At 55.5% G+C, this 20,516-nt stretch overlaps 2 protein-coding genes across 3 annotated transcripts in view; both read right to left on the reverse strand.

The window, feature by feature from the left end:
* LOC142488445 (uncharacterized) overlaps positions 1 to 20,516 on the reverse strand; it is a 507,675-nt gene that overhangs the window by 209,899 nt on the left and 277,260 nt on the right. The window lies entirely within an intron of this gene.
* LOC142488450 (uncharacterized) overlaps positions 1 to 20,516 on the reverse strand; it is a 61,649-nt gene that overhangs the window by 36,244 nt on the left and 4,889 nt on the right. The window contains exons 3-4 of the mRNA XM_075588977.1: positions 14,565 to 14,678; positions 13,573 to 13,686 (exon numbers count right to left, since the gene is read on the reverse strand). Of these exons, the coding sequence (XP_075445092.1) occupies positions 13,573 to 13,686; positions 14,565 to 14,678 (228 nt within the window). The remainder of the gene's footprint in view (positions 1 to 13,572; positions 13,687 to 14,564; positions 14,679 to 20,516) is intronic.

Consider the following 20,516-nt stretch of genomic DNA (forward strand, 5'->3'; position numbering starts at 1 on the left):
GAAGCAAACCACCTAGGAGCCTCTGTAACAGCAGAGAAAGTGTCGGCCGCCATTAAATCACTTAAAAACTCTAAAGCTCGGGGCCCGGATGGTTTCTCAAATTTCTATTACAAAAAGTTTGAGAACACATTGAAACCCTATTTGATCAGATGGTTCAACAATATTTTAAGAGGCGAAGTCTTACCATCCGAATCACTAACAGCTTCAATTATAGTAATCCCCAAAGAAGGGAAAGACCCTACACTATGTTCCAGCTACAGACCCATTTCTTTGATTAACACTGATATCAAACTGTTCGCAAAAATTCTGGCCCTCAGACTGAATAAGGTCTTGAATGTCCTGGTACACCCAGACCAAGGAGGGTTCACCCCAGAACGACAAGCCTCAGATAATATCCGCAGGATCATTAATATTATACACAACAGTAACACAAAACAACGCCCCACACTGGTACTAGGACTCGATGCTGAAAAAGCATTCGACAGGGTGGCCTGGCCTTTTATGTTCCGTGTGCTAAGAGAGGTGGGCCTTCATGAAAATTTTATTAACGGTATTGCAGCACTATACTCAAAACCAACAGCTACAGTCCGCACATCAGGTTATACATGAGCACCCTTAAAGACATCCAACAGTACACGGCAGGGTTGCCCGTTGTCACCCCTGCTGTTTGCTATCTGTATAGAGGTTCTAGCTTCCAGAATAAGATCAAATCCTGACGTACAAGGCATTCCCATAGGCGATAAGGTCTACAAAGTATCTCTTTTCGCTGATGATATCTTGCTCACCCTGACAAAACCAGAAACATCCCTAAGTAGTCTGTTCGACACCTTAGACGAAATCGGTAAATTCTCAAATTTCAAAATTAACCATACTAAATCAGAAGCTATAAACTTATTTATAACAAAGGATAAAGAAAATGAGCTGAAAAAGAAATGTCCTATAAAATGGAAAACAGACAAGCTAAAGTATTTAGGGGTGAATATCACACAAACATACGAGGATATATATAATGCAAACTACCCAGAACTAATCAAAACCCTGAAAAAAGATCTAACAAAATGGTCAGGACATCAGACATCTTGGTCAGGCAGGATTATATCAATTAAAATGAATCTTCTCCCAAGAATATTGTATTTATTCCAAGTACTCCCAGTAACAGTCCGAGCTCGTGTAATCAGGGACCTGGAGAGTGAGATAGCTAAATTCATCTGGAACGGCAGAAGGCCGAGAATAAAGATAAAATTAATGGTGCTTCCCCTGTCTAAAGGTGGCCTGGGGCAACCGATTAATGCGCTCAATCTAGCCAAATATTACGAGACGGCTAGATTGAGCGCATTAATCTACTGGTCTGCAACCCCGGGTACGAAACTGTGGGTAGATATTGAGAAATCGAAAGCCCGGCAGACAGATATGGCATCCCTTTTATGGATAAAGAAGGAACACAGAGAAGAACACTATAAAACCCGTCCAGTCCTAACACACTCTCTAAGCACTTGGGATAAAAACTGTAAATATAAGCAGATTTCATCTATCCCCTCACCCCTAACACCGATTAGGTTCAATCAAGAATTCCCCCCATCACACCAATCAAACGTATTTAAAAATTGGGAAGAAAAAGGGCTATCCACTATTGGAAAGATGTGGAGGGGAAACAGGATTAAGACATTTGCAGAGATTATGGAGGAATATGGTGTTTCGAATTCGCAAGTATTTCAGTACATGCAACTCAAACACTACGTTTCATCTATCCAACCAAAGGAAAATTGGGCCAGACCCCTCACCACTTTTGAGAGCTGGTACCAGCTAGGCGAATATCAGAAAGGGACGATAGCTCATTTTTATCAGGTCCTAATCCACCAGTTTAGCGACCAAACAAGTAAAAATATTTCAGAATGGGAAAGAGATATAGGCAAACCTATAGACAACGAGGACTGGGAGGAAATTTAACAGAGAATAGCCAGAGCCTCCAGATGCTCAGCAGTCAGAGAAACAAACCTGAAAATTCTGCATAGGTGGTACTATACGCCTCCACTCATTTTTTCCACTAACCTCCCCAATGTGCTGGCGTAACTGCGGACAGTTGGGCACGTTTAAACGTGTCTGGTGGTCATGCCCTAAGATTATTCTCTTCTGGGGAAGAATTAGAAGACTTTAGATCTGAGCTGGGATATGGAAACCGTGCTTTTACTAAAACCTACAGAAGGCCTTGAAAGGAGGATAGATAACTTAATAATGCAAATTCTCTCGGCCGCAAAAGCAATGATCGCAAAACATTGGAAGAAGAATGATCCCCACCAATCATAACTGTTATTCGAAAAGTGAACTTGGTTATGACTATGGAGAGACTTACTAGTTTGATTCACGATAGATTTAATAGTTTCCTGACAACCTGGGATCCCTGGGCGACTTAAATATGGCAAAACCCGAATCTGACCTAGACTGCGAAACCAGAGATATTTACTAGCTTGATTGGTTGTACTCCTATATTATAGTGTATGTATATTTACAACTGATTGTGTGCTCCCTGCGTGGAGACCATTGCGGATGTATACCCCTACCCTTCCCCACCCACCTTTTTATTTTCTGTATCCTCCCCTCTACTTTTATGTTTTGAAAAATAATAAAATACAAGTTTAAAAAATAAATAAAAAGTGAACTCAACAGTCTAATGTTCCCCAATTACATAGAATATTGAGATTACTAAATAAAATTTATCCAAAACAACGATTGTGGTTATTGATGTTTTTCGTATGTGGAGCCATATGGTATTTATGCAATGGCATAGAGAATAAGCATAATTAATATAAACACATAAAATGCAAAAAAAGCTCATCAGTTTAAAACATGTTTAAAAAAGAAGGACATGCAGTGTTAAAGTCAAGAACATGCAATGTGGAAGAGTGGAAAAAAACATTAAAGATAGACCCCCAGATCAAAATCTACATTCATTCCTTTGGGTACCAAAGTTTTTAATTTGTGAATCCAAAAGGATTCACGTTTGGTGAGTTCTATCTCCCTGTCTCCTCCTCTCTGTTCTATAACCATACATTTAAGGCCCGAGGGGTCTCCTTGACGATGTGCAATAAAATGTTGTGAAAGAAAATGAGTTGTAACTTTTCTCCTAATATTGCAAACATGCTCTAGGATCCTAACCTTAATGGGCCTTGAAGTTTTACCAACATATTGCAACTCGCACGGACAGTCAATTAAATAAATGACATGATCTCTCCGGCAAGTTACATGTGAAGAAATCTGATATTTTTCTTTGGTTATATTGGAAGCAAAGTTTAATTTATCTTGGGCTCTAAAGCTACAGGCCTTACATGTAGTACAACCATAAAAACCCTTCACTTGTGGAAGCCAGATATTTGTAATTTTCTTAGGTTTTGGCAATGCACTTGGTGCCAGTTTATTCTTTAATATGATGGCCCTTTTAAAGATCATTTTTGGAGTCTCCGGAACTATATCACCCAAAATATTATCACTTTTTACAATATGCCAATGTTTTTTGACTATATCAGATATTTGGTTGGCTTGTCAATTACATTTGGTTAAAAAAGCAAAATTCAAATCTTTATTAGAATCTTTTTGCACTTTTTTTGGCTCCAAAATTTGCTTCCTATCTAATTCATCAACTTTTTTTAGCTTTATGAATTATATCTACATTGTAGTCTCTATCAAGAAAATTTCCTTGTAGGAGGGATGCTTGTTCTTCAAACACATGTGGATCACTAATGTTGCTTTTTACCCTCCTAAATTGACCATATGGCATATTGTTAGTCCAGTTAGGATGATGGCAACTAGAGGGCAAAAGATAACGGTTTCCATCAACTTTTTTGAAGAAGGTCTTGGTCTTAATTATTCCCTCTTCGTGGTAAATAGTGAAGTCTCAAAAATCCACTTGATTTTGACTAAAATTACATGTGAACTTAAGTTTTTAGTCGTTCTCATTCATATATGCAATGACTTTCTTTAGATCTTCCTCTTCCCCTTTCCACATAAAGAAAATATCGTCTATGAATCTACGCCATAGGACCAAGCCCGCGCCAAGCCCTGCAGATGTTCATGAAGAGGTTTGCATAGCTTGGCGCGAACTTGGTACCCATGGCGGTTCCACAGACCTGAAGATAGAACACATTTTCGAACCAGAAATAATTATGTTGAAGTATAAAATGTATGGCATTAACCAGGAATTTGACCTGTTCTGGTGGCATTTCTTTATCCTCAGATAAAACTTTAAAGATAGCATCACATCCTTTTTAATGGTCAGTACAGGTATATAGGGATGTTACGTCACATGTAACCAAATGCATGTCTCCCTCCCATACCTGATTGTGTAATATTGCCAGGATGTCATTGGTATCCTTCATATATGACTTCATTGACCTCACATATATCTCTGCAAATATACATCTACATATGCAGATAAATTAGAGGTCAATGAGTCGATTCCAGAAATTATTATTTCATCAGCCAACTAGATAGGCAGATTTCTTTTTAGATAAATTTCTATATTAGCCAGTACAAGCATGTTGATGTATATTTTATACATTTTACGATTATGTGTATAATACTGGTCTGTGTAGTTGTTATTTATAATATTTTCTAGGCTGTAATCAGTTAATTAATATCAGTGAGATATTTTATGAGAATTAGCCAATTAGACTGTGTTCCGGCTTAGTACATATATTATACTGGTAGTGACGCATTAGATGGCCACTCCTGATGAAGCTGCCAATCAAGCGCAGCAAAACGTGTAGAGTTTTTGGACCATCTTAGGATCCGTAGGGGAGAGAGGAGAAGGAACCGGAGGCAGCGTGCATGTGTGCGCGTGGACGTCCAACCCGGGAAAGGGGAAGTGATGTCTATCGACGCCGAGGATGCAGGGAGCAGTTGCAGTAAGATCGCGACAAGTGCAGACTGAGACGCCCTGTTTATCCTAATGCCCGATTTGTGCTGACATTATGTAAGCCTCCATTTTTATTTATATGCCGATAAATTTGTTTATAGTCTGCACTATTGGTTCTTTTCTTCTGTTTAAGCTCCCGGAGGTTCCTGTTTACTACCACCGGAAGAACTTACCACTGTGTGGGATCTTGCCTATTATTCTGCTCCACTTGTGAGTAGAATACTTATAGATCACTTAATTTTATTACCTTTATTGTTAAACTAGCTGAGAGACCCGGCGTTGCCCGGGATGTAAATGCGTAATAGCGGAGGGGGGGGGGGGAAAGGGGAGCGGAGGGGGGGGGGAAAGGGGAGCGGAGGGGGGGGGGAAAGGGGAGCGGAGGGGGGGAAAGGGGAGCGGAGGGGGGGGAAGGGGGAGCGGAGGGGGGGGAAGGGGGAGCGGAGGGGGGGGAAGGGGGAGCGGAGGGGGGGAAGGGGGAGCGGAGGGGGGGGGAAGGGGGAGCGGAGGGGGGGAGAAGGGCGATCGGAGGGGGGGGGCAAGGGCGATCGGAGGTGGGGAATGGCGAGTGGAGGGGGGAAGGGGGAGCGGAGGGGGGGGAAAGGGGAGCAGAGGGGGGGGAAGGGGGACTGGGGGGGGGAGGGGAAAGGGGAGTGGAGGGGGGGAAAGGGGAGGGGGGGGAAGCCTCCATTTTTATTTATATGCCGATAAATTTGTTTATAGTCTGCACTATTGGTTCTTTTCTTCTGTTTAAGCTCCCGGAGGTTCCTGTTAACTACCACCGGAAGAACTTACCACTGTGTGGGATCTTGCCTATTATTCTGCTCCACTTGTGAGTAGAATACTTATAGATCACTTAATTTTATTAACTTTATTGTTAAACTAGCTGAGAGACCCGGCGTTGCCCGGGATGTAAATGCGTAATAGCGGAGGGGGGGGGGGGGAAACGGGAGAGGAGGGGGGGAGGAAAGGGGAAAGGAGGGGGGGGGAGGGGAGCGGAGGGGGGGGAAAGGGGAGCGGAGCGGAGGGGGGGGAAGGGGGAGCGGAGCGGAGGGGGGGGGAAGGGGGAGAGGAGGGGGGGGAAGGGGGAGAGGAGGGGGGGAAGGGGGAGCGGAGGTGGGGGAAGGGGGAGCGGAGGGAAGGAAGGGGGAGCAGAGGGGGGGGAAAGGGGGAGCAGAGGGGGGGGAAAGGGGGAGCGGAGGGGGTGGAAAGGGGGAGAGGAGGGGGGGGAAAGGAGGAGCGGAGGGGGGGGAAAGGGGAAGCGGAGGGGGGAGCAGAGGGGGGCGGGGAAGCGGAGGGGGGAGCAGAGGGGGGCGGGGAAGCGGAGGGGGGAGCAGAGGGGGGCGGGGAAGCGGAGGGGGGAGCAGAGGGGGGCGGGGAAGGGGAGGGGGGGGGAAGGGGAGCAGAGGGGGGGAAGGGGGAGTGGCAAGAAGGGGGAGTGGGGGGGGAAGGGGGAGTGGGGGGGGGGAAGGGGAGGGGGGGAGAAGGGGGGGAAGGGGAGGGGGGGGTAAAGGGAGGGGGGGTAAAGGGAGGGGGGGAAGGGGAGGGGGGGAAAAGGGAGGGGGGGAAAGGGGAGTGACCCGGCGTTGCCCGGGATGTAAATGCATAATAGCGGACGGGGGGGGGGGAAAGGGGAGCGGAGGGGGGGGGAAGGGGAGTGGAGGGGGGGGAAAAGGGGAAGGGGGGGGGGAAAGGGGAGGGGAGGGGGGGGAAAGGGGAGGGGAGGGGGGGGAAAGGGGAGCGGAATGGAGGGGGGGTGAAGGGGGAGCGGCGGGGGGGAAGGAGGAGCGGAGGGGGGGGGAAAGGGGAGCGGAGGGGGGGGAAAGGGGAGTGGGGGGAGGGGGAGTGGCGGGGGAAAGGGGAGTGGGGGGAAAAGGGAGGCGGGGAGAAGGGGGGAAAAGGGAAGGGGGGAAAGGGGAGGGAGGGAAAAGGGAGGGGGGAGAAAGGGGAGGGAGGGAAAAGGGGGGAGGGGAGGGGGGGAAAGGGAGGGGGGGAAAAGGGAGGGGGGAAAGGGGAGTGACCCGGCGTTGCCCGGGATGTAAATGCGTAATAGCAGAGTGGGGGGGAAGGGGAGCGGAGGGGGGGGGGAAAGGAGAGCGGAGTGGGGGGGGGGGAAAGGGGAGCGGAGGGGGGGGGAAAGGGAAGCGGAGGGGGAAAGGGGAGCGGAGGGGGGGGAAAGGGGAGCGGAGGGGGGGGAAAGGGGAGGGGAGGGGGGGAAAGGGGAGCGGAGTGGAGGGGGGGTGAAGGGGGGAGCGGAGGGGGGAGGGGAGCGGCGTGGGGGAAGGAGGAGCGGAGGGGGGGGGGAAAGGGGAGCGGAGGGGGGGGAAAGGGGAGTGGGGGGGAGGGGGAGTGGCGGGGAAAGGGGAGTGGGGGGAGAAGGGGGGGAAAAGGGAAGGGGGGAAAAGGGAAGGGGGAAAGGGGAGGGAGGGAAAAGGGAGGGGGAGAAAGGGGGAGGGGAGGGAAAAGGGAGAAAGGGGGGAAAGGGGGATGGGGGGGAAAGGGGAATGTTGGGGGGAAGGGGAATGTTGGGGGGAAGGGGAATGGGGGGGAAGGGGAATCGGGGGGGGGGAAAGGGGAATGGGGGGGGGAAGGGGAATGGGGGGGGAAGGGGAATGGGGGGGGGAAAGGGGAATGGGGGGGGAAAGGGGAATGGGGGGAAGGGGAATGGGGGGGAAGGGGAGTGGGGGGGAAAGGGGAGTGGGGGGGAAAGGGGAGTGGGGAGCGGAGGGGGGGGGGAAAAGGGGAGCGGAGGGGGGGGAAAGGGGGGGAAAGGGGAGAGGAGAGGGGGGAAAGGGGAGCGGAGTGGAGGGGGGGTGAAGGGGGAGCGGCGGGGGGAAGGAGGAGCGGAGGGGGGGGGGAGGGGAGCGGAGGGGGGGAAAGGGGAGTGGGGGGGAGGGGGAGTGGCGGGGGAAAGGGGAGTGGGGGGGAAAATGGGAGGCGGGGAGAAGGGGGGGAAAAGGGAAGGGGGGAAAAGGGAAGGGGAGAAAGGGGAGGGAGGGGGGAGAAAGGAGAATGTTGGGGGGAAGGGGAATGGGGGGGAAGGGGAATCGGGGGGGAAAGGGGGGGAAAGGGGAATGGGGGGGGAAAGGGGAATGGGGGGGGGAAAGGGGAATGGGGGGGATAGGGGAATGGGGGGGGAAGGGGAATGGGGGGGGATAGGGGAGTGAAGGGGGAAAGGGGAGTGGGGGGGGAAAGGGGAGTGGGGGGGAAAGGGGAGTGGGGGGGAAAGGGGAGTGGGGGGGGAAGGGGAGTGGTGGGGGGAAAGGGGAGTGGGGGGGGAAAGGGGAGTGGTGGGGGGAAAGGGGAGTGGGGGGGGAAGGGGAGTGGGGGGGGGAAAGGGGAGTGGGGGGGAAAGGGGAGTGGAGGGGAAAGGGGAGTAGGGGGGAAAGGGGAGTGGAGGGGAAAGGGGAGTGGGGGGTAAAGGGGAGTGGGGGGTAAAGGGGAGTGGGGGGTAAAGGGGAGGTGGGGGTAAAGGGGAGTGGTGGGGGGAAAAGGGGAGTGGGGGGAAAAGGGGAGGTGGGGGGAAGGGAGTGGTGGGGGGGAAAGGGGAGTGGTGGGGGGAAAGGGGGAGTGGGGGGGGAAAAGGGGAGAGGGGGGGAAGAGGGGAGTGAGGGGGGAAAGGGGAGGGGGGGAGGGGGGAGGGGAGGGGGGAGGGGGAGTGGGGGGTAAAGGGGAGTGGGGGGGGGGAGTGGCGGGGGAAAGGGGAGTGGGGGGGAACAAGGGAGTGGGGGGGAAAAGGGGAGGCGGGGAGAAGGGGGGGAAAGGGGAGGGGGGAAAGGGGAGGGAGGGGAAAGGGAGGGGGGAGAAAGGGGGATGGGGGGGAAAGGGGAGTGGGGGGGGAAAGGGGAGTGGGGGGGGGAAAGGGGAGTGGGGGGGGAAGGGGAGTGGGGGGGGAAAGGGGAGTGGGGGGGAAAGGGGAGTGGGGGGGAAAGGGAGTGGGGGGGGAAAGGGGAGTGGGGGGGGGGAAAGGGGAGTGAGGGGGGTAAGGGGAGTGGGGGGGGAATGGGAGTGGGGGGGGGAAATGGGAGTGGGGGGGGAAATGGGAGTGGGGGGGGAATGGGAGTGGGGGGGGAAAGGGGAGTAGGGGGGGAAGGGGAGTAGGGGGGAAAGGGGAGTGGGGGGGGGGAAGGGGAGTGGGGGGGGAAAGGGGAGTGGGGAGGAAAGGGGAGTGGGGGGGGAAAGGGGGTGGGGGGGAAAGGGGAGTGGGGGGGAAAGGGGAGTGGGGAGAAAGGGGAGGGGGGAGAAAGGGGAGGGGGGAGAAAGGGGAGGGGGGGGAAAGGGGAAGGGAGGGAAAGGGGAAGGGAAAGGAGGGAGAAAGGGGGATGGGGGGAAAATCGGAATGGGGGGAAAGGGGAATGGGGGGGGAAGGGAGTGGGGGGGGGGGAAGGGGAGTGGGGGGGGGAAGGGGAGTGGGGGGGAAGGGGAGTGGGGGGGAAGGGGTGTGGGGGGGGAAAGGGGAGTGGGGGGGAAAGGGGAGTGGGGGGGGGAAAGGGGAGTGGGGGGGGAAGGGGAGTGGGGGGGGGAAAGGGGAGTGGGGGGGGAAAGGGGAGTGGGGGGGGAAAGGGGAGTGGGGGGGGAAGGGGAGTAGGGGGGGGAAGGGGTGTGGGGGGGGGAAAGGGGTGTGGGGGGGAAGGGGAGTGGGGGGGAAGGGGAGTGGGGGGGGAAAGGGGAGTGGGGGGGGGGGAAAGGGTGGGAGTGGGGGGGGAAGGGGAGTGGGGGGGGGTAAAGAGGAGTGGGGGGGGGGTTAAGAGGAGTGGGGGGGGGGAAAGGGGAGTGGGGGGGGGGAAGGGGAGTGGGGGGGGGGAAAGAGGAGTAGGGGGGGGAAGAGGAGTAGGGGGGGGAAGGGGAGTGGGGGGGGAAGGGGAGTGGGGGGGAAAGGGGAGTGGGGGGGAAGGGGAGTGGGGGGGAAGGGGAGTGGGGGGGGGAAAGGGGAGTGGGGGGGGAAAGGGGAGTGAGGGGGGAAGGGGAGTGGGGTGGGGGAAAGGGGAGTGGGGGGGGGAAGGGGAGTGGGGGGGGAAAGGGGAGTGGGGGGAAGGGGAGTGGGGGGGGGGGAAGGGGAGGGAGGGGAAGGGGAGGGAGGGGAAGGGGAGGGGGGAGAAGGGGAGGGGTGAGAAAGGGGGAGAAAGGGGAGGGGGGGAAGGGGAGGGGGGGAGGGGGGAAAGGGGAGGGGGGGAATCGGAATGGGGGGGAAAGGGGAATGGGGGGGAAGGAGAATGGGGGGGAATGGGGGGGAAAGTGGAGTGAGGGAGAAGGGGAGTGGGGGAGAGGGGAGTGGGGGGGGAAAGGGGAGTGGGGGGGGAAAGGGGATGGGGGGGAAAGGGGAGTGGGGGAGGGAAGGGGAGTGGGGGGGGAAAGGGGAGTGGGGGGAGGAAGGGGAGTGGGGGGAGGGAAGGGGAGTGGGGGGGGAAAGGGGAGTGGGGGGGGGAAAGGGGAGTGGGGGGGGTTAAGAGGAGTGGGGGGGGAAAGGGGAGTGGAGGGGGGAAGAGGAGTAGGGGGGGGGAAGGGGAGTGGGGGGGGGAATGGGGAGTGGGGGGAAAGGGGAGTGGGGGGGAAAGGGGAGTGGGGGGGGGAAAGGGGAGTGGGGGGGGGGGGAAAGGGGAGTGAGGGGGGGAAGGGGAGTGGGGTGGGGGAAAGGGGGAGTGGGGGGGGGAAGGGGAGTGGGGGGGAAAGGGGAGTGGGGGGAAAGGGGGAGTGGGGGGGAAAGGGGAGTGGGGGGAAGGGGAGTGGGGGAAGGGGGTTGTGGGGGGGGAAGGGGAGGGAGGGGAAGGGGAGGGGGGAGAAAGGGGAGGGGGGAGAAAGGGGAGGGGGGGAAAGGGGAGGGGGGAAAGGGGAGGGGGGAAAGGGGATGGGGGGAAAGTGGAATGGGGGGGAAAGGAGAATGGGGGGGGAATGGGGGGAAAGTGGAGTGAGGGAGAAAGGGGAGTGGGGGAGAAAGGGGAGTGGGGGGGGAAAGGGGATGGGGGGGGAAGGGGAGTGGGGGAGGGAAAGGGGAGTGGGGGGGAAAGGGGAGTGGGGGGAGGGAAGGGGAGTGGGGGGGAAAGGGGAGTGGGGGGGGGAAGGGGAGTGGGGGGGGAAAGGGGAGTGGGGGGGGAAAGGGGAGTGGGGGGGGAAAGGGGTGTGAGGGGAAGGGGAGTGGGGGGGGAAAGGGGAGTGGGGGGGGAAAGGGGAGTGGGGGGGAAGGGGTGTGGGGGGGGAAAGGGGGTGTGGGGGGGTTGGGGGGGAAAGGGGAGTGGGGGGGGGGAAAGGGGAGTGGGGGGGGGGGAAAGGGAGTGGGGGGGGGGGGGAAAGGGGAGTGGGGGGGGAAAGGGGAGTGGGGAGGGAAGGGGAGTGGGGGGGGAAAGGGGAGTTGGGGGGGGGAAAGGGGAGTGGGGGGGGGGAAAGGGGAGTGGGGGGGGGAAAGGGGAGTGGGGGGGACAGGGGAGTGGGGGGGAAAGGGGAGTGGGGGGGGACAGGTGAGTGGGGGTGAAGGGGAGTGGGGGTGAAAGGGGAGTGGGGGGGGAATGGGGAGTGGGGGGGGGAAAGGGGAGTGGGGGGGGAAGGGGAGTGGGGGGAAAGGGGAGTGGGAGGGAAAGGGGGAGTGGGAGGGAAAGGGGAGGGAGGGGAAAGGGGAGGGGGGAGAAAGGGGGAGGGGGGGAAAGGGGAGGGGGAGAAAGGGGAGGGGGAGAAAGGGGAGGGGGGAAAGGGGAGGGAGGGAAAGGGTGGGGGGAGAAAGGGGGATGGGGGGGGGAAAGGGGAATGGGGGGGAAAGGGGAATGGGGGGGAAGGAGAATGGGTGGGGGGAATGGGGAGGGAAAGGAGAGTGGGGGGGGAAGGAGAGTGGGGGGGGAAGGGAGTGGGGGGAAGGAGAGTGGGGGGGGAAAGGAGAGTGGGGGGGGAAAGGAGAGTGGGGGGAAAGGAGAGTGGGGGGGAAAGGAGAGTGGGGGGGAAGGAGAGTGGGGGGGGGGAAAGGAGAGGGGGGGGGGGGAAAGGAGAGGGGGGGGGGAAAGGGAGTGGGGGAGGAAAGGAGAGTGGGGGAGGAAAGGAGAGTGGGGGGGAAAGGAGAGTGGGGGGGGAAGGAGGTGGGGGGGGGAAGGAGAGTGGGGGGGGGGAAAGGAGGTGGGGGGGGAAGGAGAGTGGGGGGGGGGGAAAGGAGAGTGGGGGGGGGGGAAAGGAGAGTGGGGGGGGAAGGAGAGTGGGGGGGGGAAAGGAGAGTGGGGGGGGGAAGGAGAGTGGGGGGGGGGAAAGGAGAGTGGGGGGGGGGAAGGAGTGTGGGGGGGGGAAAGGAGAGTGGGGGGGGGAAAGGAGAGTGGGGGGGGAAGGAGAGTGGGGGGGGAAAGGAGAGTGGGGGGGAAAGGAGAGTGGGGCGGGGGAAAGGAGAGTGGGGCGGGGGAAAGGAGAGTGGGGCGGGGGAAAGGAGAGTGGGGCGGGGGAAAGGAGAGTGGGGCGGGGGAAAGGAGAGTGGGGCGGGGGAAAGGAGAGTGGGGGGGGGGAAGGAGAGTGGGGCGGGGGAAAGGGGAGTGGGGCGGGGGAAAGGAGAGTGGGGCGGGGGAAAGGAGAGTGGGGCGGGGGAAAGGAGAGTGGGGCGGGGGAAAGGAGAGTGGGGCGGGGGAAAGGAGAGTGGGGCGGGGGAAAGGAGAGTGGGGCGGGGGAAAGGAGAGTGGGGCGGGGGAAAGGAGAGTGGGGCGGGGGAAAGGAGAGTGGGGCGGGGGAAAGGAGAGTGGGGCGGGGGAAAGGAGAGTGGGGCGGGGGAAAGGAGAGTGGGGCGGGGGAAAGGAGAGTGGGGGGGGAAAGGAGAGTGGGGGGGAAAGGAGAGTGGGGGGGAAAGGAGAGTGGGGGGAAAGGAGAGTGGGGGGAAAGTTGAGTGGGGGGAAAGGTGAGTGGGGGGGGAAAGGGGAGTGGGGGGGGAAAGGGGAGTGGGGGGGGAAAGGGGAGTGGGGGGGGAAAGGAAGGGAGTGGGGGGTGGGAAAGGGGGGAAAGGGGAGAGGGGGGGTGGAGAGCAGGGGGCATATGTATTGTCATAATTTATGTATCTGCATGCCCTCTCCCCCCCCGTCCGGGCGTCCGTTCCCCCACTGTCTCGGCGGCCGGCCGCTCCCCCTTCTTGGTTCCCCGATGGCTCGGGGCTTACTCTTCGCTCCCCCGTACCCTGTGACTCGGGGCTCGCTCCCCCATTCCCCGTTCCTCGGGGCTCGCTCCCCCGTTCCTCGCGCTCCCCTGTTCCTCTGGGCTCGCTCCCCAGTTCCCCGTGACGCCCCCCCCCCGTGCGATCGCTTGGTCCCCCGATGTGTCGGACTGAGGCGCGTGCAGGCGGCGGCAGGAAGCGCGTGCATGTGTGGGCCTGGGGCCTGTGGTGCGAGGCTGCGCGGCTGAAATAGGTGAGTTACAGGAGCCATCAGTTGAGGCGGGACGCGCAGTGGTGTGACTTACCTGGGCGGGCGGTGTGTGTGTGTGTGGTTGGACCTTTGGCCCGTCACTCCGCCTCAGGCCAATGAGAGGTGTGCTGGGGCGGGTGGGCCAAGGGACCAATGAGATTGCCGCTAGGGACAGGGAACACACCAGGGAAACATACATACATACATACAATGCTATCAGAGATATATAGTAAGATTTGCACTGTTATTTTTCTTTATTTCATGGCACTTGTCTGGCTCCCCGACTCGTTGAGAAAAAGGTGAAAAGGTACTCACCAGAGACAGGAAATGGAACAGTTTCACTCTTTATTATGATCAGATGTTCCTCTGTGTCGGTCTCTTCTTTCTCTGACTTAATCTCTAAACTCTCCGGTACAACCACAGGGAAACCTGGCAATAAGAAAAGGGAAATCCATCATGTAAAGCTGGGAGTGGGGTCGCTTCTTGTGATATCAGAATACAGAAATACTCCATACAGATTCCTATGGGGGAGGGGTGAAGTGATTGATTTTACTTTGTTATTAACCCTTTGAGTGCTGAAGTTTTTACCTCAGAGTGCTGAAAACATTTTGGAGCTACCAATGTTCAAACCTCAATAACAATAATATTCCCAATATAACCTTAGAACAGCGGTGGGCAAACTGGGGGTGCGCTACCCCCAGGCGGTGCGCGAGATTACCGGCGAGGCGCGCAGGGTTTACAGAGGCCCCGCGCGCTTCCCGAAGCCACTTAAAGTAAGTGCCGGGGAAGCGGTGAAGGCCTCTGTAAACCATGCTAACCTTGATTCATACGGTATCTGGAGAAGCGGCACCATGGCAACGCGGGGCTCGTGACGTCACGGGGTTATGTGACGTCACGTTGCTATGGCAATGTGCCGTCATGACACCCAGACGCCGGGAGCCAAGGTAAGGACGAGGGAGGGGGCGCGTGGGGAGGAGGACATCCGGCAGGAAAAAAAACGTTTGCACCCCCCTGCCTTAGACAAATGATTTTTTTTATTAGGACAAGTATCTTATAATTGTATTCATGCTTTAATATTATTTCCCAAAATATTGTACACATTTCAGCCCATTTTTTAAAAGTATCTTTATATTACGGTGTTTACAGACACATTTCCAAATATCACATTGTTGCACATTGTATTTACATATACATAGGTTATCGTATAATGTTACATAGATCAATACATATTTGCGATACCAATTTTTGTTTCCAGTTCATTTTTAAACATACTGAATAAAGACAAGTGAGGATGTAAGGGCACTTACCACAAACAGGAAATGCATCTATTTCTTCCTTTATTGGGGTCAGATGTTCCTCTGTGTCGGGCTCTTCTTTCTCTGACTTCATCTCTAACCTCTCCAGCACAACCACTGGGAAACCTGGCAACAAGAAAAGGAAAACCCATCATGTAAAGCTGGGAGTGGGGGCGCTTCTTGTGATTTCACCTCCTCCTGATATTGGTATAATATAATACCTCCTATAAAGAAATGTATTACTAGCCCTTCTGGCAGAAAATGACAGAGGTGAAGATATATTATCTTATCTGCTGGTGGTTCTATAAGAAAACAAGATTAGTTGAGGTGTTTGACTCGCATAACTGCAAATAATCTGATATTGCCCCCTTGCAGATTTCAAAGACACCAAAAGCGAAACCCATGTACCACAGGTCCAGTCTAACTTCACCAATCTGCCAGAAAAACATTACACACGCTCCAAACGTATGGCTTCATTTCTGACAGAAGTCAAAACCAATATCTGGAAACATTTGGCTGTTGAGATACTGAATATGTCCCATTTCTGTTTAGCCGAGATGACCAGCACAACGGACATAATCACAAGCTGTTTAATAGCAGTACCCACACCAGTAGAGATTTTGTTAAAAGTGTTTAGCACAGGCAATAATGATAGTTTGGCAGAAGATCATGATGTGCGACAGCATTTCTCTGTCTATGAATACTGTCGTGACTGCCCCCAGTGTATTAGTGAAAAGTGGGCTAATATGACACAAATTACGACCCAGAATATAACACAGGGTGACATATGTTATCAAATGGCATGTAATCCTGAAAAAATAGGCAAATGTAAACAAGTAAAATTGACACCCTCAGCATCCACCAATATGACCCAAATATTGTGTAATCGAGCTGAAGATAGATGTGTTAACGTCAATAACACTATGAGCTGTAATCCCACAACAAACACACCAAGTCATATATATTCTGTTAAACTTCCTGTCGGATGGTTGTTTTCCTGTGGTAATACTACATACACATATATACCAGGAAACATCTCCGGGGGACCATGTACTCTCACCAGGTTAGGGATAATGATGTTCTCTGTAGAACCTGGCCCATATCAAAGTTAAGCGATCCACTACTTCAGTTACTGAAGAGTGCAATCCACATGTAGTTTTATTATCAGATGCTGATATTCTAAGTCTAGCAGTCTCCCTTGTTGGAGTTCCTGGATTGGCTGTGTATTCAGCAAGAACTATAAAGAAACTGGCTGGTGTTGTAGCCAAAGGGTTAAATCATACCTCCCAGGCCCTAGAAGAACTGATGATAGATTTACAAGGTACACGCAAAGCAATTTTAGAAAATCGTGCAGCAATTGATTATCTTTTGTTTAAACATGAGCATGGATGTCAGGATTTTGAGGGAATGTGCTGTTTTAATCTATCTGATCATTCAAAATCTGTGCAGAATCATATGGCCAACATCAAACGTCTTGTTGCAGACATTACTGAGAGAGTCGATCAGTTTGATTGGACTTTTGGGTTAGGCGCATGGATTGGAGAGTTGGGAAAGAAGATTATTATGGGACTGATATTTATCACTTGCATGTTTGTAGTATTAGTTATTATTTCATGCTGCAAATTAATGTGTTCATCTTTATGTAAAATGAATATTATCCTTCTGGGTCTCCTTGTCCAGAGCCCAGGGTTTAAGAGATCCCCCTATTTATTATGGTGGTGTTTGATCCCACACATCCTCATTAATTTGTTCCTCGATCACCTCCAGTTTCTCACATTCAGCACATTTGTACCTGGCAGGACATGCTTATAGGGAGGGGAGGCGTCAAAGGCAGGGGGAGGGGCGTCAAAGGCAGGGGGGGGGGGGCGTCAAAGGCAGGGGGGGGGGCGTCAAAGGCAGGGGGGGGCGTCAAAGGCAGGGGGGGCGTCAAAGGCAGGGGGGGGGCGTCAAAGGCAGGGGGGGGGGGCGTCAAAGGCAGGGGGGGGGGCGTCAAAGGCAGGGGGGGGGCGTCAAAGGCAGGGGGGGGCGTCAAAGGCAGGGGGGGGGCGTCAAAGGCAGGGGGGGGCGTCAAAGGCAGGGGGGGGCGTCAAAGGCAGAGGGAGGCGTCAAAGGCAGGGGGGGGGGCGTCAAAGGCAGGGGGGGGCGTCAAAGGCAGGGGGGGGCGTCAAAGGCAGGGGGGGGCGTCAAAGGCAGGGGGGGGCGTCAAAGGCAGGGGGGGGCGTCAAAGGCAGGGGGGGGGCGTCAAAGGCAGGGGGGGGGGCGTCAAAGGCAGGGGGGGGCGTCAAAGGCAGGGGGGGGCGTCAAAGGCAGGGGGGGGCGTCAAAGGCAGGGGGGGGCGTCAAAGGCAGGGGGGGGGCGTCAAAGGCAGGGGGGGGGCGTCAAAGGCAGGGGGGGGGGCGTCAAAGGCAGGGGGGGGGCGTCAAAGGCAGGGGGGGGGCGTCAAAGGCAGGGGGGGGGGGCGTCAAAGGCATGGATTCCTCCCCCTGCATTTCCTCACCTAGCAGCATTAAGTCCCTGCCGCCCTCCTCCTGCTCCTCGGGGATGTTGAGCCGTAGAGAGCGTGCTCTGGGAGGTAGGTGGGGAGGGAGGGGTGAGTGGGAGGGGGGGGGTGAGTGGGGGGGGGGAGAAGTAGCGGGGGGGGAGAAGTGGGGGGGGGGGGGAAGTGGGGGAGCGACACACGCGACACCTACCTGTAGTTCCGGCCACCGCCATCTTCTCACTGGGCGCCGCGAGGGAGGAAGGGGGTCCTTCCGGGCGCCGCCATCTGTTCCAGTTGGAGCGGCGGCGGGGAGGGAGAGAGGCGAGTTGTAGCGGCGAGGGGGAGAGAGACCTGGCGTTGCCCGTGAGTAAAATTTCCCGCTCCCTTCTCTCTCCGTGTTCCCCAGAGGGGAGGGACGAACAGTGGACAGGAGGGTGTGGGGACGGACAGTGGACAGGAGGGTGTGGGGACGGACAGTGGACAGGAGGGTGTGGGGACGGACAGTGGACAGGAGGGTGTGGGGACGGACAGTGGACAGGAGGGGGGGGGACGGACAGTGGACAGGATGGGGTGACAGTGGACAGGATGGGGGGACAGTGGACAGGAGGGGGGGGGCAGGAGGGGGGGGACGGACAGTAGACAGGAGGGGGGGACAGTGGACAGGAGGGGGGGGCAGTGGACAGGAGGGGGGGCAGTGGACAGGAGAGGGGGAGGGGGGGGAGGTGGACAGGAGGGGGCAGTGGACAGGAGGGGGGCAGTGGACAGGAAGGGGGGCAGTGGACAGGAGGGGGGGCAGTGGACAGGAGAGGGGGGGGTAGACAGGAGAGGGGGGGGTAGACAGGAGGGGGGGCAGTGGACAGGAGGGGGGGCAGTGGACAGGAGGGGGGGCAGTGGACAGGAGGGGGGGGCAGTGCACAGGAAGGGGGGGGCAGTGGACAGGAGGGGGGGGGCAGTGGACAGGAGGGGCAGTGGACAGGAGGGGGGGCAGTGGACAGTGACACACACACACACACACACACACACACACACACACACACACACACACACGTCTCAGTTGATGCGCCCTTTCTCAGTTCCGTTTGGCGCCGGAGGTGGGGGAGCGACACCTACCTGTACTTCCGGGCGCCGCCACCGTCTGACTCGGCGCCGCGAGGGAGGAAGGGGGTCCGCCATCTTACGCGCCGCGTGGCAGCTGCGGGAAGCGAGGTGATTTGGAGCGGGGAGGGGGGAGAGGTGATTTGGAGCGGGGAGAGGTGATGCCGCTGGGGAGGGGGAAGAGGTGATGCCGCTGGGGAGGGGGAAGAGGTGATGCCGCTGGGGAGGGGGAAGAGGTGATGCCGCTGGGGAGGGGAAGAGGTGATGCCGCTGGGGAGGGGGAAGAGGTGATGCCGCTGGGGAGGGGGAAGAGGTGATGCCGCTGGGGAGGGGGAAGAGGTGATGCCGCTGGGGAGGGGGAAGAGGTGATGCCGCTGGGGAGGGGGAAGAGGTGATGCCGCTGGGGAGGGGGAAGAGGTGATGCCGCTGGGGAGGGGGAAGAGGTGATGCCGCTGGGGAGGGGGAAGAGGTGATGCCGCTGGGGAGGGGGAAGAGGTGATGCCGCTGGGGAGGGGGAAGAGGTGATGCCGCTGGGGAGGGGGAAAAGGTGATTTGGAGAGGGGAGAGAGAGGTGTGTGTGTGTGTGTGTGTGTGTGTGTGTGTGTGTGTGTGTGTGTGTTTTATTTATTTTTTTGGACCTTTGGCCCGTCACTCCGCCTCAGGCCAATGAGAGGTGTGGGGGGCGGGCCAAGGGGGTGGTGTGAGTGTGTGAGGCCAATGAGAGGTGTGCGGGGGCGGGCGGGCCAAGGGACCAATGAGATTGCCGCTAGGGACACCGGACATCCAGCAGGCAGGCATGCATGCAGGCAGGCAGGCAAACATACAGTGCTTTCACTAATATAGTATAAGATGAATATTATCCTTCTGGGTCTCCTTGTCCAGAGCCCAGGGTTTAAGAGATCCCCCTATTTATTATGGTGGTGTTTGATCCCACACATCCTCATTAATTTGTTCCTCGATCACCTCCAGTTTCTCACATTCAGCACATTTGTACCTGGCAGGACATGCTTATATAAAGGAATGCCTGGGAAACACTGACATGTTACTCACTGATTATTTATTTTCTCCTGGTCTCTCAATGTCAGCACATGACATGAGGGAATAGGCTCTGCCCATCTGAAGGTAGGACACAGACTTCTGACCTGCTCACACCCTTATAAGCCCGTCCTATTATGATGGGATCACTGCTTCCCGACCCAGATAATTTCCAGCGGAAAAGTTATATTCTGATACTGAATCAAAAGCATTATTCTCTGTGTTATATCTGTGGAACGTATCCACACGTATAATACAAGTATTGTAAACACAATAAGAAAGGCTTCGAGATTGTAAATAATATTATAAATATATCAAAACAAAAAAACACACACACAGTGAATAGTTTACCATGGTGATGATAAAAATAAAGACAGTAATAAGTAGTAAGGTCCAATAATATTTATTATAAATAAATATATAAATGTGTGTCCTGAAATCCCTCTCCTGGCTTCCGATCAAATACCGCATCTCACACTCAATTCTTCTCCAGTAAAGTCCCCATAGTGTAACATAGTAACATACTGTACAGTTCCATAGTATGAATAAAAAGCAGATACTGTACATGAGTGAGACTTTGATAAATGCTCCCGATACTCTCTCAGGTCCAGCAGTTCTGCTCCATACTGACACCGTCTCACTTTCCTATTTCATACGGTGAGAAGTGGGTAATGCAGAGGAACCAGTGCAGTAACTTCCCTCACCTTACCCCACCATAATAAAGAGGGGAGTTTGATCCCCCACACCCTCATTAATTTGTTCCTCGATCACCTCCAGTTTCTCACATTCAGCACATTTGTACCTGGCAGGACATGCTTATATAAAGGAATGCCTGGGGAAACAGTGACATTTTACTCACTGATTATTTATTTTCCCCTGGTCTCTCAATGTCAGCACATGACATGAGGGAATAGGCTCTGCCCATCTGAAGGTAGGACACAGACTTCTGACCTGCTCACACCCTTATCAGCCCGTCCTATTATGACGGGATCACTGCTCCCTGACCCAGATAATTTCCAGAGAAATAGTTATATTCTGATACTGAATCAAAAGCACTATTCTGTGTTATATGTGTGGAACGTATCCACACGTATAATACAAGTATTGTAAACATAATAAGACAGTCTGTGAGTGGGTTTATTGGCTTTGCACCTCATCCCAGGCTATGTTTAAAAGCTGTGTTTAAAGCAGCAAGCATTGGCTTTAAATTGTACATGTGAATGTTTTCTCCCCTGTATGAGTCATCTGGTGTATGAGGAGACTGCTCTTAACTGTGAATTGTTTCCCACACTCTGTACATGTGAATGGTTTCTCCCCTGTATGATTAACACACATTCCCAGCTCGCTCAAACTCA

This window comes from Ascaphus truei, chromosome 2 (genome assembly GCF_040206685.1).
Source record: "Ascaphus truei isolate aAscTru1 chromosome 2, aAscTru1.hap1, whole genome shotgun sequence".
NCBI classification, from domain to species: Eukaryota; Metazoa; Chordata; class Amphibia; order Anura; family Ascaphidae; genus Ascaphus; species Ascaphus truei.